Source organism: Serinus canaria, chromosome 11, assembly GCF_022539315.1.
Source record: "Serinus canaria isolate serCan28SL12 chromosome 11, serCan2020, whole genome shotgun sequence".
In the NCBI taxonomy this organism is placed as follows: domain Eukaryota; kingdom Metazoa; phylum Chordata; class Aves; order Passeriformes; family Fringillidae; genus Serinus; species Serinus canaria.
The window spans coordinates 14,543,540-14,571,255 of record NC_066325.1 but is presented as its reverse complement, the minus strand read 5'-3'; the positions used below and the strand labels follow the sequence as shown (position 1 = coordinate 14,571,255).

At 53.8% G+C, this 27,716-nt stretch overlaps 1 protein-coding gene across 1 annotated transcript; it reads left to right on the top strand.

The window, feature by feature from the left end:
* The first annotated feature begins 200 nt into the window (after positions 1-200).
* CNGB1 (cyclic nucleotide gated channel subunit beta 1) lies at positions 201-25,185 on the top strand. Its single transcript, XM_050979085.1, has 31 exons — positions 201-281; positions 529-555; positions 682-773; positions 886-1,012; positions 1,248-1,290; positions 1,457-1,523; positions 1,607-1,688; positions 2,119-2,255; positions 2,726-2,801; positions 3,323-3,359; positions 7,020-7,185; positions 7,898-8,509; positions 10,318-10,447; positions 10,769-10,811; positions 13,343-13,478; positions 15,582-15,677; positions 16,110-16,267; positions 16,426-16,605; positions 17,259-17,467; positions 18,151-18,201; positions 18,314-18,400; positions 18,750-18,814; positions 19,212-19,334; positions 20,398-20,539; positions 20,761-20,920; positions 21,535-21,632; positions 21,721-21,804; positions 22,146-22,264; positions 22,842-22,988; positions 23,468-23,672; positions 24,973-25,185. The coding sequence occupies exons 1-31, from the start codon at positions 201-203 to the stop codon at positions 25,183-25,185; spliced, it is 3,993 nt and encodes a 1,330-aa protein (XP_050835042.1).
* Positions 25,186-27,716: the final 2,531 nt, after the last annotated feature.

Genomic DNA, 27,716 nt, shown 5'->3' with positions numbered 1-27,716 from the left:
GAGGGATGAGGGTTGAGCAGGGTTTGCTCTGGCTCTGCTGTAGTGCCATGTTTCCCAAGCAGGACCTGGAGACAGAAGGATACCAAGGACCTTCTTGGGCTGCTCAGGAGACAGCCCAGTGAGCAGCTGGTGTTCCCTGGGCACCCCAGTGCTGGGCTCCTGCCAGCTGGAGGCCCTGGGCAGTGCCCGCAGCCAGCGGCATGATGGGCTGGATTGACCGGGTGGTGCCCCAGCCCCCAGTGCCCCACGTGGCAGAGGAGACCCCTGTGCAGCCAGCCAAGGTGAGCAGGGAGCCAGCCTGGGGGGTGATGGGGACCCCATGAACACAGTGAGAGGTGCCTGGTGCCTCTTCAGCACCCCCAGCACTGCAGCATCCCCAGGAGGGAAGGGGGCCGGGATGGATTCCTGCTCGGAGCTGCTGGGAAGCAGCAGGAGGACGGGGAGTCCCTGGGGTTTGCAGCCACCTTTGAACAGGGACAGTGTCCCTTGTGCCTCATTCTCTGACACCTCCTGCCTTTTGTCCTGAAGGCACCGACAGGAAAGGCCAGCGGCCTCGTGGATGCTGCTGAGCAGGCACGCACTGAGGGTAAGCCCCACACTGGCTCAGGCTGCCCATCAGTGCTCCTTTACCCTCCTGTCCACTCCTGCCTGGCCTCCTGGGGGCTGCCAGAGTGGTGATAGGAGCTTGTCTTATTTTCCTCTGCTGCTGTTGAAGAAACGGAAAAGAAAGTGACCTTTGTGGTTTCTGAGGACTCGAGTTCTGTGTTTGACAGGTACGGCTCCTGCACCCTTTGTGCAGCATGATTTGCTTGGGATTTTGCTTTTTGTTGGGGGCTGGATGCTTTGGATGGCATTCCCAGCTTGACTCACACCTTTCCCTGGCAGTGTGGGGAGCAGTGTGCTCTCCTGGCTCTCCCATGGGCTGGAGAAGGTGATTCCCCAGCCAGCCCCAGCTCCAGGGCTGCAGGCACTCGGGAAGAGCTTTGAGACAAGCATCGACATTGCTGATGAGGTAGGAGACAGATCTGGGAAATGGTTTGGTGTATTTGAGCTTCTGCCTCTTTTTACCTTTTCTTCTTTTCTCCTTCTTATCACTATCCTGCTGCTAACTGGGAGCACCAAACCTGCCCTGCATGCGTTTCTACCTTCATCCATCCCTGGGGAAAGGGCAGGTTTCCCTCCCCACCCAGCGGGGTGATCCCTCTCTTGGGCTGTCGGGTTTTTAGACAATATGTTTGGCTTTTCAGACAGAGGTCCAGGTCCTTGGCGATGAGGAAGACGATGGTCTGGGTAAGGAGAGCTGTGAGTTTGCAGTTTGCAGCACCCTGGGACTCCCACCTCCCTCCTCCCCAGCTGGTGACGCCGGCACTATTGTCCCCTTGCGCTGGCTGATGGGGGCACCTGAAGCTCCCAGCAGCGCAGATTCCCTATGCCCACAGCAGCGCTCTTCTTGCAGAGATAACTCCCTTCGATGCCGAGGAGGACGTCTCCGAGGGCGAGCCGGAGAGCGCCCCGGAGCAGTGGTGGGTGCCCAGCCAGGCTGGGGGGATGCGGGAGGGCAGGAGGGCGCAGGATGAGCTCCCCGAGCGCGGCGCTCTCCCCGCAGGACAGGAAAACGGGTGCTCAGCTGGCTCTCACAGGGCTTCGAGAGGATTTTGCCGCAGCCGGAGGGGATGAAAAAGCCGGAGGTGAGCGCTGCCTAGCTCGGGAAGAGCGGGGACTACCGGGCAGAGAGTGAGGAGAGCTCCCTGCCTTCATCCTCTGCAAACCCTAGCTGGGACCCTGGGGAGGAAAACCCAAGGGAATTCCACAGAGCAAAAAGAGACCTCTGGGTGCTGTCCCGGTGTTCCTCCACCCTGATGCAGGGAAGGGAGGACCCTTCACTTGGGGCTGGAGTCAGCAGCCTTGGTGTCTGGGTTAGCTGCTTGTTGTCAAGGCAGTGGGGCTGACACCAAAGCGGGTCCTGTGTGGGGCTGAGCATGTGGGGATGGGCATGTGGGGATGAGCATATGGAGATGAGCATGTGGTCCTCTTGCGGTGGGGACATGTCCACCTGGGGTGGCCTGAGGCCGCAGGCAGTGCTTTGCCACGTCCATCCGTCCCTCTGTCCCTCTGCAGCCAGAGCCGAAGGAGAGGAGCGAAGGCGCGGTGGAAGGTGAGCGATCCGATCCACGACCCCCGGATCCCCCCGGGCTGGGCGGGCTGGGCTGGGCTGGGCTGGCCTCGTCTCCAGGATTCCCTCTGTGCCGGGAGGGGTGGGGACACGGGTCCCAGGGGTGGGGATACCGGTCCTGCCGTCACGGCACAGCCCTACACAGCTTGTGTCCCCGTGTGCCCATGTCCTCGCCCCAGGCACGCTGCCATTGGAGCCCTCTGCGGGACAGGGCGACCCTTCCTAGCTTGCTCCACTTCCCAACAATTTACGTCAGCTCCATTGCCAGCCCTCCTTTTTTCCAATAAACCTGAGCAGGCACAGAAGGGACTAAAACCCAGGAGAAGTCAAAACCCGGCGCTCCCGGCGCTCCGAGCGCCCCGGCGGCAGCGAAGGCAGCGGCAGCCCAGGGCCCGCCGGAGCCGGGGGCCGCCCCGAGCCCGCAGTCCGGGGCTGTGGATGGCACCAGCTAACCACGGTGGCACCTTCTGCCGGGCTCTGCTGGCCACAGGGACGGCAGATGCCGGAGAAAGGCTCTGGCTGCCACTTCTACCAGGGGTTTCTTCTCTGCAGGATGTTCAGCTGGTTTGTCCAGGGGCTGGAGAAGGTGATGCCACAGCCGGTGACCAGGGAGAAGCAGGATACACAGGTAGGCTGTCTGATGGGCAGGGAAAGAGCACGGGAACACCACAACCCTGATGAGCAGGGTGCCCCCTGCCCTGCAGATGCCACTAGATCAGGGCTGGGACATGCTGTGGTTTGGGCTGTCACCAAGCTCTGTCAAGAGAACAAGTCCCCATGACCTGCTTAGCTGATGTTTGGCTTCTAAGCAGCAGGAGATCCTGTAGCATCTGCTTTCTTTATTGTTTCCTTGCCTTTCTGTGCAGCACTGGCTGGTGTCCAGGCTCTAGCATCTCATGCAGGTGTGGTCCCAGCTCTAAGGAGAAGCAGCAGCAGCTTTACAGAGCTCTGCTTTCCTTCCCTGGCCCCCAGGCAAACTTCTGCTCTGTACCACTGAGTGTGTGCCCATGGCCCAACCATCCAACTTGCCACAAAAATGGGGTATTTAGGGTAAAAGGGCCACCTTTACTGGAAATGGGGCATTGAGGGTAAAAATTAAGGGTTACTGAAAATGAGCAGTGTCTCATGGTTCCCTTCTCCTCTTGACAGGGAGTGCCCACATCAACCTCGAGTCCTGTGGAACAAAGTAAGTGATGGCTCCATTTCTCCATGATGGTTTGACTGCCAGGCTCGTTATTGGCTTGGGCTACTGGGAAGAGGGGTCACTGGCATCTTTATCCCCTGGTCTGCCCCGGGGGCCAGCTCAGGATCCCCTGGAACCCCCCAGGGAAGCCATGGGAGGTTGTTGACACTTGAGAAGAGGGAGCTGTTGCTGAGCTGTGTTGTGGACTCTGTAAAACTCAGGCTGAGGGAGTCTCCAAGTGCAACATCCCACATCCTCAGGTCCTGGGGTTTGAGGTTAGTGCTGATATCAAGGTCCGTCCTGAGCTGTGCTGGAGCTGGAGGGATTTGATCAAAGAATTACAAGGGAACTCAAACCTGCTGCTTTCTTTCTCTCCTTTGGTGTTTGCCAAGCCTGCTGTGAGATGTCTAGGAAGGTACCCCAGGAAAACAAAATGCTGGGATTAGATGTCTTAGAACGGAATCTGCATGGTTGTGGGAAAACCTGCAGGGTTCACCATGCTGCATGCCTGTGGAGGGGATCAAGCATCAGCTCTGCAGGCAGGGGGGGCTTGGCTCCCCACTGCAGCCACTTTGGGGCATGCTGGACAAAATGCAGAGCCACAGCTGCCTCTGTGGTCTGGGCAGGGTTACACACCCCTGTGCAAGTGCTGTCCCATGAAAGGAGTGGCTGGTTGGGCTGTGGGAGCTACTGATGGGAGCAGGGACAGTTAAGGCATATGGAAAATGCACACCCCCAGGGATATGCTGGGAACTTGCTCCTACAGGCCAACAGCCCCTTGGCAGAACCTGAGAGAGGGAAATCCTGGGGGAAAGCATTTCTCCATGTGTTTGTACAAACTGGAGGCCTGTGTGCTGCCAGGGACCTTGGAAAGAGGCAAAGCCAGGGATGCCACTGCAGTGAGCTGGGCAAACACAGCCCTGGTGCCCAGCTGGCTTTGGTGCCTTGAAGCATCCCCAGGTCACTTAACCTGCCCAAGGAAGGGAATGATTGGGTCATGCAGGAGATCTGCCCTGGCACCACGGTCATTAATGTTTTCCTTCTCCTTTTGTTTCAGGAGGCAAAGGGGCTTAGCGCCTCTGAAACAAATGGAAAACGAAGACGTGGCAAACCAGCCCTTCCCACACCCAAAAGAGACCAACCTGAGGAGAAAGCACAGCTGGGGAGGAAAAGCACAGGGGAATCTGCAAATGGTGTTCAGCTCCTTCCCAGCTGGGGCAGTGGGACCCAAGACTGGCACAGGGATCCAGTTCCAGGGCTGTCCCACTTGGCTCCCTCTTTGCTCTGGGAATTGGAGCTGCTGGTTTTGCAGGATGGAGTCTGTGAGATGGGAGCTATGATTTACAGGATGGTAGAAAAGCATCACTCAGGACACCTCATGGCAGAAAGCCTCTTGCTGCAGTCTCCCAGCACTCCTGGCCCTCTCAATGCCCCACAACATCTGAATATTCACCCTGAGACCCCCAGCTGAAATCTCCAGGCTCCTTTGAGTCAACTTCTGCCTCTGAAATGTAATGTTATAAACCTCTTGAAGCTCTTGTCAGCTCCTTGTTGCTTTTCTTCCATAACTGATTGTTTCCTCCCAGCAAGTGGAAAGGGCTCTGATCTGCAGCAGCAAATCAGGAGGGTGAGGTTAATCTCTAGGTGAATAGGTTGGAGTTAATGGTTAAACATATTTGCCCAGGCTCTTCTTCTGACAGAACTTACCCCAAACTCTCCTTACCCCCAGCTATGGCTGCTCCCTCCTTAAGCTCACAGCTCCATGGATGCAGCACTAACTGCAGCAGCAGGAATGTCCCAGCAGGAAGAGGATTCCAGGGGCTGTCTCCAGCCCAGAGGTTGCAGACAGGCATGGCCAGTGCAGGCACACTGGGCTCAGGGGGGTGGGAGTCCCTACACCCCAGGTTTTGGATACAGACCTTGGAGCAGCAGACTGGTTTGGGTTGTGAGTGACCTTTGAAGATGATCCGGTCCAACTTCCCTGTCCTGGGCAGGGACATTGTCCCTTAGACAAGGCTGCTCCAGGCCCCATCCAACCTGGCCTTGAACACTTCCAGGATGGGGCAATCACAGTACACTATTCCTTCCTTATGTCCAATATGAATGTCCCCCCTTTCAGTTTAAAACTGCTGCCCCCTGTCCTTACAGACCTTGGTTAAAAGGCCTTTTCCAAATTTTGAATCAGCCCCCTGATGTATTGACAGGCCAGGTTAAGATCTCCCACTGTTGCATCTCTTTAGGACCATCCAGGCCACTCTAACAATGAGTTGTGAGCCAGGAGACCACCCTGAGATCCTCCCCTGTATTTATAAAGAATCTTGCTTGTACCAGGACATGGTTTTAGTATTCACCACATTTTCATATAATGTATCCAAAAGCCATGGTGTGCTTTAGAAGCCATTTCCCTGATTGCTGTCCCGTGTTTTAATTAATGGAGATCCAGAGGGAATGGACTAAAGGCATTGTGGACACCATGGGGTGGGTAAACAAGCCACAGATATGACACTGCATGGGTTTCCTGCCTTTCTGTAGTTCAGTTTGCACATTTCCTATTAGCTTTGCTGTGGACATGAGACCTCAAAATAAACTGGTTTTACAGTGAGCGGATGTGCTTCCTCCTCCTGTTTCTCTGAGCTGGTAGGATGGGTACCCCTGGGACATGGAGAGGGCTCCTCCTGGGTCAGACTCCTCACTCTGCAGCTGCCTACAGCCCCCAGTAACCTACTGTGGGTTTTGCCCCAGAGATGCTGGGAAGTGCTGTGGGATGCTCTTTGCCTGGGAGAGTGCTCAGAGCAGGCAGGACATGGTGTTCGAGTGCTGTGATGTGGGCTCTGGGTTGGGTCTCGCAGGCCCAGAGTCCTTGGGCTGTGCTGGGACAGAAATTCACAAAGGGGAAAGGCTTTGGGCTCCTCCAGATTGCAAGGAGGGACAAAACATGGCCTGGAGATGGGCCAGGACACTGTTGGTGGAGGGGGCTGCATGTGCAGGGCAGCCAGCACTCATTGTGTGCTGGATTGTAGCTTTCCTAGAATCACAGCATGCTTTGGGCTGGCAGGGCCCTTAAAGCTAAACCAGCTCCACCCCCCCTGCTGTGGGCAGGGACGTTTCCACTAGACCAGGTTCCTCAAGGCCTTTGTGGGCTTTTGGCTGTGCTTGGCAGAAAATGGTGAATTTTCTTCTTCCTTCTGCCAAGGGGCCCAAGGCACCTGTGCAGCCCAGCTCAGGGGTGAGACTGGTGAGTCAGGGACAGAAAGAAAGACTCCAGTCTTCAGGTGGATCAGAAGGCCCCTTTAATGAAAATTGTGGGTCTTTTTATAATGTGGCTCACAAAGGTGGTACCTGATTGGTCTCAAAGTAGAAACATCTCACACTATCGGTGTGCTATGAACAGCACACTGTAGAGAACAATAACTATAAACAATGGTTGCAGAAAGAGAGATAATCATTGTTTTAATTCTTTTCCTCTAAGATTCTCAGGCTCAGCCTGGGAGAAATTGTCTCTGTTCTTACTTTGACTGAACTGAGAATCTCCACACAGGGGCAGCAGGGCTGAGAGCTGCTTCAGCACTGCCCCCCTGAGCACAGCAAACCTGGCACCTGCCTGGCCTCTGGAGAACCTGCTGCTGCCCCTTCATCACCTCCCTTTCCCCATCCCTGTTTCAGCTCATGCAGCCCCTGGGGAGCAGGAGGAAACCCAGCTCATCCTGAAGGAGATGGATGATGGCCAGATGAATGAAGAGATGGCAGCCTGGGCTCACCAGGCTGAGCTGCAGGCAGATGCTCATTCCCTTCCCACCATACAGGAGGAGCCTCAGGAAGAAGAAGCCAGGTAGGGAAGGGAGATGCTGTTGATGGGCATGTCTGTGTGCTCTCCAGCCATGGGAGGGGACAAGCCCGTCCCTGGGCATCCATCCTTGCCAGTGCTGTGCTGGAGCTGGCAGCCGAGGTGCCTGGTTCCAAAAAGGGGGAATCCCCCAGCAGGACCCAAAAGGTGCTTGATCAAATGTCATTTTCTCCTGGTGTCTCAGTTTTGGTGAGGGCAGGCAGTGCAGAGCCACAGGAGCAATGCTCACAGTGCCCTGCAGAGGACAGGTGAGGGAGGCTCTGCTTGGGCTCCTGTGGGTAGAATTTAGTCCCAGGGCAAGAGGTCTTGGACCTTGTTCCCAGCAGTGGTGTGTGCAGCTGGAATGCCATTCAGAAATGGAAATGGTCCCTGTATCATTCACCCTTGCTTCTGCCATAGAAACCCCTGCTGGGCTCTGCCCAAGGGCTGGGCAGTGTGTTCAGAGCCAGCAGTGAGCTGTGCTGCAGCAGGGGGATGGGAGGGCTCCATGCTTGCTCACAGAGGGTTTCTGAGCCCCCCAAAGTGCTCCCTGAGCCCAGCACAGCCAGGTGAGCACAGCAGTTCCCCCTCCACAGGGGCAGTGCTCAGCTCTGCTCAGCACAAGGGCAGCCCTGGGCCTCACTGGCTCAGCAGAGCTCGGCCAGAACCCACAGAGAGCTCCTGGGGGGGCTTCAGCTCATGAGCTTCTCCTTTCCAGAGTCTGTTTGTGCTCCCCAAACACCGCCAAGGGGGACGAGGAAAAGGAGGAGGAGAAGGAGGAAGAGAGGAAGAAAGAAGAGGAGGAGGAGAGGAAAGAAGAGGAAGAGGAGATGAAGCAAGAGGAGGAGGAGGAGAGGAAAGAAGAGATGAAGCAAGAGGAGGAGGACAGGAAAGAGGAGGAAGAAGAGAGGAAGAAAGAGGAAGAGGACAGGAAAAATGAGGAAGAGGAGATGAAGCAAGATGAGGAGGAGAGGAATAAAGAGGAAGAGGAGAGGAAGAAAGAGAAGGAGGAGAGCAAGGAAAATGAGGAAGAGAAGAGGAAGACAGAAGAGGAGGAGAGGTATAAAGAGGAAGAGGAGAGGAAGATAGAGGAGGAGGACAGGAAAAAGGAGGAAGATGAGAGGAAGATAGAGGAGGACAGGAAGAAAGAGGAAGAGGAGAGGAAGGAGGAGGTGAAGAAGAAAGAGGAGAGGAGGAAGAAGGAGGAGGTGAAGAAGAAAGAGGAGAAGAGGAAGAAAGATAAGGAGAGGAAAAAAGAGAAGGAGAAGAAGAAAGAGGAAAAGAGGAAAGAGGAAGATAAGAAAGAGGAGGAACAGGAGAAGAGTGCAGAGTGAGTGGCTCCCGTTGCCTTTAGGGCTTTGTTGGGAAAGAGCGCGATTGCAGCTTTTGTTTCAAGTGCGTTCACCAGCTGGAGAGGCTGAAACACCCACGGCAGAGCAGAGCTGCCAGCCTGGCAGGCTGGGCAGGGATGGGTGCACTGGGGATGGGTGTGCAGGGGATGGGGGTGCGGCAGGGATGGCATGCAGGAGGGATGGCAGGAAGGAGGATGGCAGGAAGGAGGAATGGCAGGCAGGAGGGATGGCAGGCAGGAGGGATGGCAGGCAGGAGGGATGGCATGCAGGAGGGATGGCATGCAGGAGGGATGGCAGGCAGGAGGGATGGCAGGCAGGGGGGATGGCAGGCAGGAGGGATGGCAGGAAGGAGGGATGGCAGGAAGGAGGAATGGCAGGCAGGAGGGATGGCAGGCAGGAGGGATGGCATGCAGGAGGGATGGCAGGAAGGAGGGATGGCAGGAAGGAGGAATGGCAGGCAGGAGGGATGGCAGGCAGGAGGGATGGCATGCAGGAGGGATGGCATGCAGGGGGGATGGCATGCAGGAGGGATGGCATGCAGGAGGGATGCTTTGGCAAACCGGCTGCCCCCAGGGCTCGCTGCTGACGCGGCACCTGGCGACAGCAGCGTCTCCCGGTGACACGGGCTCCGTCTCCACCGCGGCCGCCCGTAGCAACCGCAGCCCCTCCTGCGCCTTTGGGAGGTGCGAGCGGGCAGCTCCGGGAGATGGGCCGTGCTATTTAAACCATGTCCAATAATTCAGGGTACTCGGGATTATTTTGAGTGTTACAGAGCTGAATGTAAAGACAGGACTATGTGTTGTGTCTGCAAATGCTGCTTCATACAAGTAGGTACAATTTTACATTTCTTCTTGTTGTAGAACATAGCTGAGCTCTTGTGGAAGGTGGTGACTTTGGTCTGGATGGTATTGGGAGACATCTTTCTGCTCAGATTAGTAGTTTGCTCTGATTTCACATGAGATAAACATTTAGGGATTTATTACCTAGCACTGCAATATTATTCTGTGTTAATTCCTCTAAAGTAGCTAGATTTTCAGGAAGAAGCTGAAAACACATGATTACTCACTGTCAAACCCATATGTTTGTATTTCATCAAAATCTGTTCCTGGAGCTTCACTGTAGAAACTTGAGCTTCAGTTGTGGGGTGAATGAGATGCTGCTCCATCCTTCAATGTGTTTGTTTACTGGGAAAAGAGAGAGAGACCAACAGGTTTTCTAGTTTAGGATGGAAAGATTTGTGATCACATTTGAAGAGAGCATAATTTTAAACATTAAGGGGGGAAATTTTTAAAAATAACAAAACAAATATTTTCATGCATTTAGCTGTCCTTAAATTCTCATTATCCCAAATCCCTGCTTTGCATTTCTTACCAGGAAAGAGCAAATCAAGAGGTAAATGCACACAGCAACATTTGAGGCGCTTTTGTTTCATTTATGAAGTGATATTAAAGCAATAAAACCAGTCTTGAGAGCCCCTTTGTCAGAATGGTGGAACTGAGGCCTGTGCTTGCTCAGGAAGGAAAATGAGAATTATGTGTCCTGGTGGTGTCTTGCTCAGGCAAACATGGGATTTGAACAGTGCTTGTGGGAAAGCCTTGCCTGGAAATTAGGTTCTGGCTTTTTATTAGGTCCATTTTAATTATATGAGAAATGATGCACAGGAGGAGAAACATTCTGCCTGGATCTTTCTGCCTCTGTGGTTTCTGTTTATGCCCATGCAATGCCCTGATTTATTTATGCACCTCTCACCTGGTCTCCCAGGCAGTGTTTTTTCTCTCCCTTCCAGAGCCCTGCTGCAGCCTCCTTGTGTCCCTGCTGATGAGGGTGTGGATGAAGCCTGCCTTGCCCAGGAGGCCCTCAGGGCTGAGCAGCTGGAGGAGGTTGAGATAAATAATCTCCAAGGTGCCCTTGTGCAGGTACAGCACCGCTCCCTGCTCGGGCTCCCTGCACTGAGCTCCTGCAAGTGCTGGGGCTCAGAGCTTCTCTGAGGGGATGCTGTGCCCTGGGAGGAGCAGGCTGGGCTGGGCACAGGACATGCTGCCCACCAGGGTGTCCCCAGCCCTGAAGATGGGCCAGCAGAAGTGGCTGTGGATGGAGGGAAGGCTCCTCTCACCCTCCAGAGTGGGCACTGAACAAGCTGAGAGTCTGAGTAGGAGGGACATGGGGCAGCCAGTGCTCTTTCACTGACAGAAAGGGCTTTTTCTCCTTAAAATGGCTTTTTGTTTTTCATTTTGAAGGGGGAAGAGGAGACAGCTGAAGCTGCTGAAACCAATGCTGAAGGTACAAGGTGTAGCAGTGGGGTGCCAGGCTGGGCTGGAGTGAGGCAGGGGATGCTGGGGGGAGAATCCAGCTTCTCCTCTCCTGGCAGGGAGCAGGGAGCTGACTTCTCTGCAGCCTGCAGGGGCAGTCAGGGCTGCTCCCAGGGTAAAGCAGCAGGGGCACAGCACAATGGCAATATTGGCATTGTCTGGAGCCAGCTCTGAATGTACAGTGCTTAGTCCTGTTGATTCAGCAATCCCTGATGTGAAATAAGATTTTCTCCTTCAGCTGGAGGATGTACAGGGATAAAAAATATTTTCTCTACCACTTTCCTCCCTTTGGGAAATAACCAGTGACATAAACCACATTTTAATATAACGTGTTAGGAAGCAATGGTTGGTAATGAAAATTAGGTGGTGAGTTCCCATTGCAGCCTGACTGAGCAGAGGCACATCCTGGCAGATCTCCACTGGCATCAGGAAGTTGCACAGGGAATGGCTTGCCCTCACCCCTGAGATCCTTGCAGAGGGGCAATGGTGCTAGAAAATGCTGATTTGTCAGGAGCTGTAGTGATAGGACAAGAAGCAATGGGTACAAATCGAAAGAGGGTGAATTTAGGTTAGATCAGTAGGAAGAAATTCTTCCCAGTGAGGGTGGTGAGATACTGGAACACATTGCCCAGGGATGTTGTGGATGCCCCAACCCTGGCAGCACTCAAGGCCAGCCTGGATGAGGCCTTGACCAGCCTGGAGCAGCAGGGTGTGTCCCTGCCCATGGGACACGACCTTTAATGTCCCTTCCAACCCTTAACCTTCCATGACTCCATGAAAAACACCTGCTGGGATGCCCACCACTGCCACCAGCCCCTGTGGGCAGCAGCAGCAGCCCCAAGCCCGGCTCAGCCCCACATTCCTGCCGTGCCCCATCCCTCCCTTCTCACAGCCCTCTGTTCTGTTGCAGCTGCCGATGCCTTGTCCCCTGCTTGAAGCTCCTAGCGGCCGCCAGCAGCATGGCCAGGCGGGCCCAGGACGTCGAGCTATTCCAGCTGGTGCATGACCAGCCCCGGGCTGGCAGGGCCCCCTCCCCTGCTGGCCACGGGGCTCTAGAGCAGCTCCCCAATGTCCCCAGTGTCCCCAGCTGCCGAGCCCCCGCTGCCATCCCTGTCCTTGCCAGCAGCAAGCCAAAGGCTGGAGTTGTCAACCCCAATTTTTGCACTGAGGAGCAATCCCCACTAGGTATTAGAGATGTTGGCTTTGATGCCTTGTGTAGCTAGAGGGGTGCAGGGGGGTTCCTGCAGTAGTGGCTTTTTTGTTGCTTTCTTGGGGGGGGGAGAATTAAAGAAAATAAAAGCACGCTTCATGTTGCAGCACAGAGGCTGGGGAACAAAACTCATGTGTTTGTCTGCTTCTGCCTCATCACCATGTGCCTTTTTAGCCAAGCCTAGAGAGTGTTGGCAAATGCTGTGTGTTTAGAGCTGCTCAGAAAGCTCTCCTGAAGGAGCTGCAGGCAGAGGGTGCAATATCACCACACACAGTTTCCTCTCCTGCATTTGTGCAGCCTGCTCGTGCTGAGGAGAGGAAGATGGAGGTTTGCTGCTCATGGCTTTCTGCCTTTTCTGCAGCTTTGCTTTGCTTTGTTTTTCACCAGCAAGCTGAATTCTGCTGCTTTTCCTTCCATGCAACATGATTTTAACTTTGCCACCCAAACAGGCCTTTTCTCAGGCATTTAATCAATCCACACTCTGATCCACTACCTCCACAGCAGTGTGAAGCAGGAGGAGGTGCATGGGGTCTCTCAGATGTGTGAAAACCTCCCACAGAAGAAATCCTGCAGGAATTAATTTTATTTTGCTAAATAGCTAAGAAAAGACATCACACTTCACTGGCCAAGGTAGCCCCTGGTGCCATTTCTCCTTTGGACAACTGGCATCTTTCTTGACCCACCACAAACATACAGCCTTCCTGCTTCTGACCTTGCCTGTGGCAGGAAGCAGTTATTACCTCTGCAGAAGAAACAAGCCATAAATGCTCATTTAAATAGGGCCTTATTCTGCATGAAAAGCAAACACATTTAAATAGTGCCTTATTCTGCATAAAAAGCAAACACTGTGTGGTTCAGGGCTGTCACAATCCATGTGTTTGCATTCAGAAGGAGCAGGAGAATCCCTACACCCCGGGAGGCAGGTTTGCTCCTGGAAATCCTGGGTTCCTGCAGGGCACCTGCAGCTGGGAATTCTAATATCCATGGTTTTCCAAGCCACAGGAACGCAACACTCACATGGAGTAGCTGCAATCACTGCAAGCTGGGCGAGCAGAAGGGCAGCAGATGGCAGCTCTTAGAGTGTTAAAAACTGGGCAAAAAGAAAGATAAAGAAGTGCTCCAAATGCTTAGGAGAATGGAGAGCCAGGCAAGAAGGGAAGGGAGGGAGGGAGGAGGAGAGTCCTTCCCACACTCTGCGGGGCCTGGGGCAGCTCTGGGGTCTGGGGAGCCGTCCTGGCTGCAGGGGGGCCCTGCGCCCCCCTCACCTGCCATTATTGTCCTTCCCCACGCAGCAGGTCACCCCCCCACCGTGGAGATCAAGGATGTGGACAGCCCAGGCCGTGCTGTGGAGATCCACGGCACCTATGGAGAGCTGCCTGCTGCCGGCGCTCCCAACCTGCTGGCCGTGCCCGGCACTGCATCCCCCAGGTACGGCTCTGCCCGGGGTACAACATCCCCAGGCACAGCATCCCCAGGTACAGCATCCCCAGGTACAGCATCTCCCAGGCACAGCATCCTCCATGCACAGCATCCCCAGGCACAGCATCCCCCAGGTACAGCATCTCCCAGGCACAGCATCCTCCATGCACAGCATCCCCCAGGTACAGCATCCCCAGGTACAGCATCCCCCAGGCACAGCATCCCCCAGGCACAGCATCCCCAGGTACAGCATCCCCAGGTACAGCATCCCCCAGGTACAGCCCTGCCCTGTGGTCCCAGCTCCCCCGAGGCTGCCAGCACAGCAACATTTATTATCCCCATTTATCCATGTGAAGATGCTCATCCCCAGCAGATCTGGACAGTGCTGTGTGTGCAGAGGGTGTCCACAATCCTGTGTGTTGAACAGCTAAAAAAAAATGGCAAAAATGTCCACAATCCTGTTGAACAGCTATCTATACTGGGACAGCAGAGCCCAAGGCTTCATGCAAAATACCTGCAGTGAAAATACTGACAGCATTAAACATATTTGCAGTTACACATGTGAGCATATAAACCCTTCTGCTGGCTCTCCAGGGAGTGTCTCAAAACAACACTGGATATTTTTAAAAGGGGCTCCTGTTCTCCTACATGAAGAAATAAAAATTAATTCTTGTGAGCCAGAAGGAAAATGCTCATGTCCTGCTGGTGTTTCCAGAAGAAGACATAACTCTGCACTGAGCAGTCATCCAGCATCTCTAAATCCCTTCCACTGGCCACAGTCTGGAGTTATTTCCTTCATGGCTCTGTGAAGGATTGGAGTGAACAATGTTTAGACAGAGTCATAAAAGACTCATTGCAAGTGAGCCCCACACCTGCCTGGAGCCTGGAAAGCTGCAGGCTCTGCCAGGACACCCTGGCTGTGCCAGTGGGCAGGGACCCTGTGCATCCCACATGTTCCAATGCCTCTGCCTGCAGCATTCCAAGGGCACCAGAACCTGAGCAAGGGTCAGGCTGTGACCCCCCTTCCACCCCAGCTGGCTGCTCTGAGGGTGTGTGTCTGCTGCAGGGGGCCCCTGACAGAGCAAGGGGTGCCAGGGCTGGCCCCTGGGCTTGCTCAGGGCTGAGGACAGCATGGAGCCCTGAGGGGACAGAGGCAGGGGAAGGGCAGCTGGAGACTGCTGAGAGGCAGGGGATGTTGTCCTAACACCAGTATGGACTTTGGCATGACTATTTCACCCCAAAGTGGTGTTTTGGGAGCCCCTGCATCCATGTTTGAGAGTACTTTAAAAGGAGGGTTTGTGGTTTTCCTCCACCCCTGCCCCAGGCACTTGGGAAATGAAGGCTCATCAGTCTCGTTCACCTGCTCCACCTCCCAGCAGGACACACCTGGGAGCCAGCAAGGCTGGAGGTGGTGGGTTCACAACATTTGAATCCCATTTGAATCCCATTTCTTTGGGATATTTGTGATGGCAGGATGACCTCCCTCAGCATCCTGCCTTCTCCTGCTCCACACACAGCACTGAGACATTTTGTGCCATGGCCAGTGGGATCAGCCACTGTGGGGGCAGAAGACAATTTCCTCATCACAGTTGAAGTTCTGGGCTTGGCTGCAGGTTTGCAAACCAGTCCAGATTTTTGCTGGGACTGCTATCTTCATATTCAGCTTCCCTTCTGACACCTTTTGTGCCCACATGTAAGGAAGTCACCTGAGAAACCCATCTGTGCCAAAGGGAGCCCCAGCTGTGTTAGGACACAAGCTCTGGGTGTTCTGGCATTGCACTTTCCTTGCCCCTTAAGTGCAGTGATGTGGTGCTGTGGCACTGGGGGCAAGCACAGGATGATGCCTGCCCTCTGTGCATTATTGCCAGGTACCCAAATTGAGTGGCAAAATGGGCCAGGTGGCTGCATGTCCATGGAGCCAAGGGCTGGCTGGTGCTCAGAGAGAAGCAGGGCTTCAGCAGGAAGGGAGCAGGGGGGCTCACTCCCAACTACTCCAGGCAATGGCAAAAATTAGGGGACCCTAACAGGAGAAGGGGGAATGGAAAACAGGTCACACCTGGGAGGAGGGAGAGGAGCCAAGCCAAGCCTTGGTCTCTGTGTTTGTGTCTGCAGGAGGAAGAGACTGCTCCCAGAGGATGCTCTGGACAAAGAGATGGTGAGCCAATCCTCCAGCCAAGGGCTGGGCTGGGACCAGGAGCAGAGGGAAAGGTAAGAAATGGGCCCAGGGGCTCCAGATCAGCCAGGGGTTCACATCCTGGGGTTCACATCCTGGGGTTCACATCCTGGGGCTTGGGTGGAAATAGCAAACACCCCAAATATCCTTTGGGATTCCAAAGGGAGAGGGAGCCATGTCAGTTTGTGTTCTTCTCACTACACAATACCCAAACAAACACAGGTAGATCCTAATTCAGGTGCTGTAAGTTAAAGAATGGGTCATGACTGGGTCGTGGCTCAAGGCCAGGTTGGATGGGGCTGGGAGCAACCTGGTCTAGTGGAAGGTGTCCCTGCCCAAGGCAGAGAGGCTGGAATGAGATGAGCTTTAAGGTTCCTTCTAACCCAAACCATTCCAGGTTTCTATGACCCCATGGACCTGCCCTGGCCTTTCCTACCTCCATGAAATGCCCTCTGGTGTCCCCACAGCCTCCCCGAGCGCATCGGCTCAGCCTCGAGCCTGAGCAGTGCCATCATCAACACCCGGCTCCAGGAGCTGGTGAGGCTCTTCAAAGAGAGGACTGAGAAGGTGAAGGAGAAGCTGATTGACTCTGATGTCACCTCAGATGATGAGAGCCCCGTGGCATGTGAGTCCAGGCGGGGCTGGGAGCGTTTCCCCGGTGGGTCCCCATACACGCTGTCTTTTCTGGGAGGCAGCTCTTTTATTACCAGTTTAAAGACCTGGAGAAAAACTGCAGTAAAAAGATTTTTCTGCCCTTTGAAATGACTGTGTGGCCTCTCCCAGCTCCCACCAAGCCAGCACCTGCAGCAGCAGCAGTGCCTGCCCCAGGAGGGGAGCTGGAGGGGGACAAACCTTTGGGGGATGACCACTACTGTGAGATGCTGTGCTGCACGTTCAAGCGCCGGCCCTGGCTGGGGCACCTGAAAAGCTTCCAGTTCCCCAGCAGCATTGACCCCCTGACCAGTGAGTGATGGAGCACAGCCTGGGCTGGGGGCACACTGCTGGGACTGGGGGAGAGAGGGTGATGGGGGGGGAGGAAAGCTAAGCAAGAAGCAACTTAGTTTTTTTCACTAAAGCACAGACTTTTAAATTCCTCTGCAAGGCACAAGCTTTCCTAAATTCTTCCAGCTGTGGGTGTCAGGAGCGGGGACTGGGCATTCTGCTTTCCCTGCGGTGTGGATACCCCCCAAAAAACTAAAATCACAGAAGAAGATTCTGTGGCCACCCCAGAGAAGCCCAGCTTTTTCCTTAGTCTTTCATGTTCCTCAGTCCTTTGGAAGCCTCTGGGCTCAGGCAGCCAGCCACCAGCTCAGCATGGCTGGAGGGGAAAAAGAAAAACAGGGAAGCTGGACTTGTGGGAGCAGAGCAAAAGTAAATATAGCTGAATGAGCAAAGTTAGAAGAAGCTTTCTGATAAAACATGGTGTGTTCTGTGACCAGGGGTGTTCACTCTGTGCTGGAGCCCAGCTGTAACCAAACACTGTCACCAAGAGACTTCCTGCAGGTTTTCCTGTTGTGCTGAGGGCAGGTCAGGGGATGGAAACCCCTCTGAGCAGAGGATTCCCACAGAGCAGGGATGTGTTTCCAGCTGATGGTGGTGCTGTTCCCTGTGTGCAGATCTGATGTACGTGCTGTGGCTGTTCTTCGTGGTCATGGCCTGGAACTGGAACTGCTGGCTGATCCCTGTCCGCTGGGCCTTCCCCTACCAGACTCCAGCCAACATCCACTACTGGCTGCTGGTGGATTACCTCTGTGACCTCATTTATCTGCTGGACATCCTCATCTTCCAGACCCGGCTGCAGTTTGTGCAGGGGGGAGACATCATTGTGAGTGGCAGGCACTGCACCCAGCCCTGGGGACCAGCTGGGCACTCCCACCCCATCCCCTGAGGGTGCTGCTGGACTCTGAACTGAGCTCTCTCACCATGGCCATGGCCACCAGGGCTTGCCTGCAGGGTGCTGCTCCAGGGGCTGGCTCTGCCCGTGGTGAGGTGCTCATTGACTGGCCCTGGCACAGCCGTGTGGTGCCAACCTTGGGCATGGGTGTAACGAACTCTGGGGTTCATTTTCAGGAGCACACCAGGCAGGATGTGTTAGCAATTGCAATCTGAACACACAGATCTCTCCCCTGAGAAAAGGGAAGCCCTTGATTTCATTTCCATGTTCAGTTAAACAGACTGAAAAATCACACCTTGAGGGTGCAGCCTTCCTGTGGCCACACAGATGCTCAGACAGGCAGTTTCCCCTGCAAATGCTGATTTTGTGGTGCTGGCACTGTGATGTGCTTTTCCTGGGATGCAAAATCAACACAGGACGTCCCAAGGTAGGATGGGAAGATGGCATACAGCCAGGATTTCTCTGATTACTCTTCTTCCCTTTCCAGGCACAAAGGGAGCATCTTCCCTGTTGTAGTGCAGAGGAGGAAAGCCAGGCATGACCACATTGACCCCAGCTTTCCTTTCTCTAAGCAATAATCAATATTCCTCTCCCTCTCTCCTTCCTGTCCCCAGACTGACAAAAAGGCCATGAAAGAGAACTACCTGCGATCACAGCGCTTCAAGGTTTGTCAGCCTTGTCCTTATTCATCAGAATCTTTCATCTGCCCTGTGGGTTCAGCCCCACCCCAGGGCTCCTGCAGGTCCCCACAGAGGTTTCTCCCTGTGTGGATTTCAGATGGATGTGCTGTGCCTGCTGCCCCTGGATTTCTTCTACTTCAAAGTGGGTGTCAACCCCCTGCTGCGCTTCCCTCGCTGTCTGAAGGTGAGCCAGGGCTCACAAAGTCACAGCAGCAGCTGCACAGGGCACAGAGGAGTCCTCAGCTGCCTGGGGTGGGCTGTGGCTGGTCAGACCCATTGATGATGGCAGGAGGATTATAAAATGGAGGGAAGTTTTGTCCCAAAGGCTTTGCAGGGTTGTTGGTCACACACTTCATTTCAATCCTAAACCACTCACGTTTGACCAGAAGGGCACTTAAGGATGGAGACAAATCTGCCTGTGGCAGTCCATGCTGCAGAAGGGCTGCAGGAGGGAAATGAGGGGCAGGGGGGTTTTATGGGGAGGTGATTCTCCTAAGGGAGCCTGGAACATGCAGCTCTCCTTCTCCTCCCAGTACCTGGCCTTCTTCGAGTTCAACAACCGCCTGGAGGCCATCCTGACCAAGGCATACATCTACAGGTGAGGGCCATGGGGGGAAAGAGGGAGCGTGGAATTGCTCTTTGCCCCTGGGGAGGAAGGATCACTTCATTCTGCACTTGTTCTGGTCCCTGGTTTCTTTTCCTGCTGTGCCTGGGCTGGCTGACATGGACTTTGATGTGGTGGGACAGGAGGGTGCCAAAGCCTGCATGGGTAGGATCACCTCTCTCCAACCCATGGGGACAGGGGTGCTGGCACTGAAGGAGAGCCATCAGCTCTCCTGGCACTTCTGTAGCTGCAGGAGGCAGCAGCAGGGTTGGGGTGCTCTGTCACCTCTAGGGTCACCACCTCAAGGCTCCTACTGATCCCAGGGGAAACCTGACATCTTTCCCTGGCAGTCATCATCTCCCTTCCTGCTCTCTCCTGGGTTTCTCTGCAGAGTGATTCGGACCACTGCCTACTTGCTGTACAGCCTGCATGTGAACTCCTGCCTCTACTACTGGGCCTCAGCCTACGAAGGGCTGGGCTCCACCACCTGGGTCTATGATGGGGAAGGAAACAGGTACAGGCCAGGGCTGGGGGTCTCACATAGCACAGCCTGCTGGAGCTGGAGCCATGAGGGACGTGTTGGGATGCAGCTGGATTCATGAAAACCCCTGAAGCAAAGGGTTGGGAGTGCCAGGAGATGATGTGGAGCCAGGGAGAATGGCAAGGACAGCAGGGATGTGACGTGCAGTAACATACAGTGCTGCAAGATGAGGCTGCAGCTGGGCAGAGGTGGAAAGCAGCTGCAGGTTGAAGGGACTGAAGAAGTGGATTCCTGGTGCTGGGAAGTAAAGGAATGCTCCCTGGCCAACCAGGAGACATTCAAAGCATGACTCCTGCTTCTGTCTGTTGACTGTTGCCAGGTTGGGATGGAGGAGTGACCCCTGTGTCCCTGTGCCCTGTGGCAGCCCCCCCAGACCTGTGAGGTCTCTCTCTCAGAGTGAGATGGGGACAGTGGCCAGCCCTTCCCCTCACCATGGCACTACCTGTGTTCAATGTCCCCTGTGCAGTCAGTGATTGATGCCACAGGCAGAGTCCTTGACTCACAAGCTGAATGCCCACATCTGTGTTAATGTTGCTGCTAGAGAGTTATTTTGTATAATATACAAGTCTGTGTCCATCTTCAGGTGGAAACAAATCACCCAAAGGAATGCCCAAGGCCAGGGAATCAGGAATTCACTTGGCTTCTCTTAAATCCTATTCCAACAATTTGCTCACTAGCACATTTTTCCCCCTGATGATTTCTAAAAGTGTAAATTTGGCTGAAAATATGTTGCTGGTTTATGGCAGAGGAGCAGAAAACAGGAGTAACCAGAGCTGAGCCTCCCATGTGGAGGTTCCTGGAGGGACCATTGGTTCCCCTGCTCCTGTAGCATCTCCAGAAGCGCCTGCAGGTGTGGTGGGCAGTCTGAAGCCCTTCAGTTTTTCCTTTTGTCATCCATAAATTACTCTCAGCAGACTCTGGCTTGCCATGGCCAGAGGCCGTGAGCTCAGGGCTGAGGGGTGAAACAGAAATGGCTTCAGAGCTGCCTCCTCTTCTCCTCTTCTCCTTTTCTACTCTTCTCCTCCTCTCCTCCCAGCTACATCCGCTGTTACTACTGGGCAGTGAAAACCCTGATCACCATTGGGGGCCTGCCAGACCCCAAGACATTGTTTGAGATCGTCTTCCAGCTGCTGAACTACTTCACAGGGGTCTTTGCTTTCTCTGTCATGATAGGGCAGGTGAGTTGGAGTCAGAGGGGATTTACAGCCTCAGGTGGGGGTGGTTCTGGTGGGTTTGATCCACAGGTTTGCTTCTCGGGGTGTGCTTTCCCCATGGGGAGACCTGCTTAGCATTGGTGTAAGACAAAGAGGATCTGGCAGATGCTGGTAGGGCTTGGCTTACATGCTTAACCTGCTGATGGATAAGTGACAGCAACTTCAAGTTCTCCTCTTCCTTTCAGATGAGGGATGTGGTTGGTGCTGCCACTGCAGGACAAACGTACTATCGGAGCTGCATGGACAGCACCATCAAATACATGAACTTCTACAGGATCCCCAGAGCAGTTCAGAACAGGGTGAAGACGTGGTATGAGTACACATGGCACTCCCAAGGCATGCTAGGTGAGATCCAGCCACTCCAAGGGTGAACACTTGAATCTCATGTTGTATCTCATGTTTTATCTCAAGTGGTTACTCTGCAGAGCTGAAATGTTACTGTCAAACAGCACTACAGTTTGGGGGTGGAGGGTGGCTAATTTTACTCCTCAGCATAAGGGCTGGTTTCCTCACTTTTGGAGTTTACAGGCTGCCACTGGGTCACAGCACTTTGGTGACCTGGCATCACTCCCAGCACACTGAGCCCAGTGTCCCACGTGCCCTGGAGAGAGGACAGTGACTGTCCAGCAGCAAAGCCACCAGCTCACCCTACCAGTGAGTCATCAGGCAGGACCAGAACCTCTGTGCCCACCCTCCTGGACAGGAAAAATGCTGATTTGGGCTTGGTGGTCTGTTTCTAAGAGCCACCAGGGCAGGGACAATGCAAAGGGTGATTTTCCATCACGCTTCAGATTTAGACCTGCAGGTTGCTGGGTGGGCAGAGGCTGGGGGAGACCCTTCTGTGCGAGCTGGCTCCTGCCCTCTGCCACCACAATGTGGGCTGCTTCCCCACTGCCTCATGAGGGACACACTCCCAGATCAAGTGCTGGAAGCAGCCACTTTTCTGCTCTGCCTCACAGATGAGTCAGAGCTGCTGGTGCAGCTGCCAGACAAGATGAGGCTGGACATCGCCATCGACGTGAACTACAACATCGTGAGCAAAGTGGCCCTGTTCCAGGTACCCTCTGCAGCACAGCCCTGCCTGGCACGGCCTGCCATGCCAGCACAGACTAAGGCTGGCATGTTTTGGCTCTGTTTGGGCTCAGGGCTGTGACAGACAGATGATCTTTGACATGCTGAAGCGGCTCAGATCAGTGGTGTACCTGCCCAACGACTACGTGTGCAAGAAGGTGAGGGGATGCTTGGGAGTCACAGCCAGGCTGTGCAGGGCAGGAGGGAGAGCCAGGCCTGGCCCTTCACCCTGCTGAGCCACCTCACAGAGAGGGAATTTGGTGCAAAAACACCCTTGGTGAGAGCTGGCCTTGTACAAAGCAGCTCTGAACAGCAAGGGAGCAGGGGAAAGCTTGTTGGGGTCTTTGGGATGCTGAGATGAGAATGCTCAGGAGTGAGCATCATCAAGGCATTTTGGGAGCTTGGAGAGGTCATGGGGATTCCCAGCAAGATGCTGCTTAGGGCATCTATAAGGTGTCCTTGTTTCTGGGTATCCCAGCCAGCTCCCTGTTCCCTGCAGGGAGAGATAGGCCGGGAGATGTACATCATCCAGGCGGGACAAGTGCAGGTGCTGGGCGGACCTGACGGCAAATCCGTGCTGGTGACTCTGAAAGCTGGATCTGTCTTTGGGGAAATCAGGTGAGAGAAGCATGGTCAGGGAGCTGGGGAAATACAGCTTGTGGGTGAGCAGGGTGGGAAGAGGAGGGATCAGCATCATCCCAATTAATCTTTGTGACCGAGAGCCATGAACGCTGGGCAGCGGCTGAGACACAAATCACAGCTTTCCTGCTGTTTTTGTCATTGTGTTTTCTTCTGCCTGGGGAGCTGGTGATGGTAAACAGGGGAATATGGATGGAGGAATGGGGAAATTGATTAGAAAAGGTGTTTCACAAACACAGTCTCCCAGCCCTTCCATGGGAATGAAAAGCCCCGCATCATTTGGGAACACAGCAATACTGCTGCCTCCCCACAACCCAGCAGACACCAGACTGGTGTAAAATGCAATATTTAACCCTTCAAACCCACAAATAATTTTTATATAGTAGTCCACGCAAGATTTTCCTTTATTATTCTTTGAAAACTGCACGATAAATTCCATCAGGAGTGCAAATTCAGCTCTGAGTCCCCTGAAAGAGAGAGGTGCAGGCGTGTAAAGGAGATTTGCAGTTCTGAGCCTGCAAACAGAGGTGTTGATGTCTTGCATTGTCTCTCGCAGCCTGCTGGCAGCAGGAGGGGGAAATCGCCGAACAGCAAACGTCGTGGCCCACGGCTTCGCCAACCTTTTTATTTTGGAGAAGAAAGACTTGAACGAGATTTTGGTGCATTACCCGGAGTCTCAGAAGCTGCTGCGTAAGAAAGCCAAGTGAGTGCTGGGCCGCTGCTTTCTAACCTGCGGGGCTTTAAAAACAGCAGAGCCTGGGCTTCGCAGTCCCGGGGGAGTTTTCTGTGGGTGTGAAGCCCTGGGACAGCTCCCTGTGCAGGCGCTCCTGTGCAGGCGCTCCTGTGCAGGCGCTCCCGCTCCGGAGCCGCTCCCGGCCGGGCTGCGGCCGCCGTCCCTCGGCAGAGGGCACCCGGCCCCCGGCGCTGCTGCGGAGCCTCCGCCTGCCAAAATTCGCCTCTCACAGGGGGTGGAGCTGGGCAAGGAGCATGGCCAAAGTGCCTTCGCTTAAAAAATCTTTGTAAAGATTCGGTTTAGTTTTTAGCATCGCTTAGATTTGTTGTTCTGTCCTCCCTAAGACACGCAAAGCTCCTTGTGCTTTCAGCCCTGGTTTCTGTCTATTATAAAATCCAGCTGATAGAATGTTCCCGGACTGACATCACCTCTCCCTTTCTGTGCTGCAGGAAAATGCTGAGGAGCAACAACAAACCCAAGGATGAGAAGGGAGGCCCCAGAGATGCCCTGGTCATCCCCCCGAGAGCTGACACCCCGAAACTGTTCAGGGCTGCCCTGGCAGCCACGGGGAGGAAGGGGGGCAAAGGGCCCCTGGGGCGGCTCCGCTGGAGGCTGAGGGAGCTGCAGGAGCTGCAGGCCATGCAGGAGGCGCAGGTCAGCACGGGGAGCCATCGAGATCCGGCTTTGCTCCCCTAGGTGCCGAAAGTGCTCTCCCCACCAGCTCCGGAGTGGTTAAGGTGCCTTAAGGGACCGAGCTCAGGATGCTTGGGTCTGTCAAAGCTTGGGCAGGCAGGAGGGGGTGACCCAGCATCTTGCACAGGTCTTTGGGGGAATGCCAGTGTCCCACAGGGGTTTGTTTTGCTCTACAAAAGGGAAATACATTAAATTTTTGCCTGCCTGTGCTAAGCCTGAGTCAAATTTTTAGCTAGGCTGTAGCCACAGATGAATGAATGTCTCTTCTATCCTGCAGAGACAGGATAATTTATCATAATTAATAATAATGATTCATAATTAATCAATGTATGAATCAATTCATCAATGTACTGGCACCCACAGCCCAGATGAGGTCCCAAATCTTTCCCCAAGTGGCCAGGACAGAGGTCCCCACAGCAAGCAATGCCACCTCTGCAGGAGCCCCCTTGCTTTTTGCCATGAGCAGCTGAAAAGGAAAACAGCCCTGTCCTTCCCCCCCCCCCCTTTCTTTCTTCCAACTGTCTCAGCTAAACTTGTAAGGAAAGTTTTGTCTCCGTGCAGCCCCTGCTGTTGCTATTCCCAGCACGGAGCCAGGCACACTTATCACACCTGGATATGCAGAGGGAGGGGAGGGAGAAGCTGGTAGGGAGTGCGGTGACCTTGAGGCTGGGTAAACACCAGGCTGATGCCAAGCATAGCTGCATTTCTGCAGTGCTCCAGAGGCATGAGGAGCTTCAAGCCATGTGGTGTTTAACATTAATCCATGACCAGTTAACAGCAGCAGTGAGCAGAGCACTGAGCGCTGTGAATGAGTGAAAAGAAGCCCAGTGCTGAGGGTGCATGAACTGGGAACTAACCCCACCTGGGGGTGAGCAGGACCTGCTGACATCCCTCTCCTTGGCACATCCCTGGGGCTGGCTCCTCTCCAAAGGAGGACAGGGCAGGCTGGGACTGCTCCCTCACAGCAGCACTAGGGCCAGGTTTGGCCAAGACCAGCCCCTCGAGAGCTTCAGGATCAAAGCAAAAGTTAGTGCAGATGTGGGAGAGCTCTGTTGTGCTCCTCTTTCTGTGCTCCTCAAGACATGCAGGATATAATCCAGCAGCCCCTCTTGCAGGGAGCATCTCTGGCATCAAGCTGACATCCCAGTGCAAAAATCCTGTGCTGGAACCACAGAACTCCTGTCCAGCTTTGTCATGTCAGGGATAGTGGGCAAGGATCTGCTAAGGTTGTTTTTGTCTCTTTTTAAACTTTTTATTGCAGGGTTGCAGTGTCAGCCCAACCCCACCAAAATCCCCAGTGCACCAGAGATCTCCTGTCACATCCCGCAGAGCACGAACCCGCCTGGGAGAAGAAATATCCTCAGAATCTCCTGATCATTCAGTCACCATTCGTGTCATTCCCACAGCAAAAGAAGATGAGGAAATCCTTGCTGCTGAGATTTCAGAGAAAGATGAAAAAAAAGAAGAGCAATGAAACAGCAGCAGGTCACAGGGCAGGCGTAGGAGCCAGGCAAATGCCTGGGCCAGCAGATTTTTTATTGTTAATGATTTCCATGCAGTGGCTGTAGGTTTTGCTGTGTGCTGTGGGTAGGATCTGCCTCTCTCTTCTGCCCACACCCTCAATCACTGCTGATAAAACCCTCTGCCATTTGACCCAGAACCATACAAGGTTTCTCTGCTCTGCAGATCTATTGAGCACCTTTATGAATTTCCCACTAAATCTCAGGTCAGCCCTCTTGCTTTGAAATCTGGCCTTGTGGAGGGAGAGCTATGGAAAAATTGCTTTTTATGGCTCTGGATGGTTAATGAATGTTCAGACAAAGCATGAAGAGTTATTCACCTCTGACAGCTGAGTCACCACTTGGCCAGAAACAACCAAGGGGAAAAAAACAACAAGGTTTCTCTGTTGGGCTCAAGGTTGACAGCAGAAGTGGGGAGTGATTCATCTGAAAAGGATGTGGGCTATGCTCACAGGCCAAGCTTGGTTTGCTCACAAATCAAGCTGTCATGAGAATGCCAAGCTCTGTCCCCAAGTGCACAGACTGCAAGATGCTTGAGGGTCCCCTCGTGGTGCCAAGACCACCTTGGCTTTGCCACTGGGAAGAATTCTTGCCAGCTGCCCACCCTGGGAGGGTGATGGACTCTCCATTACTGGGGGCTCTCATGGGGAGAATTGATGAGCATCTTTCAAGGATGGAGAAGCACAGTCCTGGATGAGATAGATGTCCCTGGAGTTCTTTTCCAGCCTCGGGATTTTTCTGTGCTGCCACTGCTGGGAGGGATAAGCAGAGAGCAGGAAGGGAGAAGCTGAGTTGGTTTCAGCTGGGAGGGGAAAGAGAAGTGCAATAAGTGCTCTCCTCTCCCAGACAGTGTTCCAGAGTCAGCTCAGAGCCTGTGATGTGCCAGCAAGTGTGCAGGTGCTCCCCTGCACTCCTTGCTGGAACTCAGTGGCATCCACACTTCCAGCAGGCAGTTCCCAGCCCTCCAGCCACTTCAGGCTGGCTCTTGGCCACATCTCCTAGGAGAGAGAAGCCACTCTGGTGCTGCTCATCACTCAAGTCATGAAGTCACTCTCCCAGCTGTGCTGGGACTGGGTGCTGGAGGGGAAGGCAAACATCTGCTCAGCACCAGCTGATGGCTCAAGGTGTCCCAACTTCTTCCAGTGCCACCAGCTCCTTCCTCATCCTCCTCCAAGCCAGCACCCAGCAGAGTGAGCTGCAGGTGAGCAGAGAAGCAGTGCATGAGGTGGTGCTGGGTGAGGTTTGCAGCTCCTCCCCCGGTTTTGGCTGTCCATGTTCCCACAGCACCACTGGCTGCACTGAGAGGAGCCACTTTCCATCCTCTGGAGGAGAAGCTGGGGCAGGTTTTGCTGCAGGGAGCAGCCCTGTCACCGTGGCCAAGGGACTTCCCAGGTGTTCAGCAAATGCAGTGAGCAGTGCTGCAGGTTCCACAGGTCTGGCTGTGACACAGAGAAGGGTGGCAGTGCTGGTGTCACCCCCTGGGTGATTCCTCTTCCCATCAGCAGCCCAGGGCTGACCTCCACCTCCTTTGGGATCTTCTTTTGTTGCTTTTCCCCCCTCTCTTGCAAAATGTATGGGTTTCTGTGGCAAGAAATAAAGCCAGGATAGGTGTTAGCATTAGTTAATAATGCCTTGCTTTCTTTCAAAACAAATTTAATGAGCTCCACTCTACTGTGGGAGGGTCTGAAGCCATCACATTGCAGGGGAGAGCCTGCACTCACCCAAACCTCCCTGCATACTTCTCATCCTGAGTCATTTGCAAGTGGTTTCCTGCCAGGCAGAAGATTTTGGTAGGCAGTGCAAAGTTGGGGTTTTTTGCACTCTTTAAATATTTATATAAACAAACCAGGAAACGTGCAAAAATCCAACTGGGGTTCTGATTTACTTCTATGACCTAATACTCTTTAGAAAAAGCATTTAAATAAATAGTGGGCTGTAATTGTTCTCATAATACACTGTATCTACAATAAACACCATGTAGATTACCATTTATTTGGTGTGGATTTATTTCAACATTCCAGCTGTTTTTTCAACTTCTTGCTCACTCATGCACTGACAGAGCCAGAAAATCCTCACATGCAGTTCAGATTTCCCAATGAATAATTGAGAGGTTCAGAGGTCACATAATACTGGTAGTAAAATTGCAATTTGCCTTTAATCTTAATTAATTAAGAGGGGGGAAAAAAGCTTTCTTAAATACCAAAGATTGCTTGAAGATCTTAGTTTTCAACAAGCAGCATGAGGTGGTGATGGATACACGACTGGTAATTCTGGAACCATGGGGAGATCTGAAATTATCCTTCTCTGTGATCTGTTTATGGCTTTAGTTCTTTGGAGAGATTATTCTCCAGGTAATAATTAAGGTCAAGGTAGGGCTAGACTTGCAGGCTGGGCTGGGGAGTTGAGCTCAGCTCTGTTTGCTCTGCAGGGCTGTTTAGAGATGACAGAGGACAGAGACTTTAGTGCCTCGTGTTTTGGGGGTTGC

Bases quoted from the DNA above. Each gene is read 5' to 3' on its own strand.
- CNGB1 (XM_050979085.1), top strand. From the start codon at position 201: ATGATGGGCTGGATTGACCGGGTGGTGCCCCAGCCCCCAGTGCCCCAC. The intron at 774-885 runs GTACGGCTCCTG...TTTCCCTGGCAG, and splicing joins TCGAGTTCTGTGTTTGACAG to TGTGGGGAGCAGTGTGCTCT. The intron at 16,268-16,425 runs GTGAGTCCAGGC...GGCCTCTCCCAG, and splicing joins TGATGAGAGCCCCGTGGCAT to CTCCCACCAAGCCAGCACCT.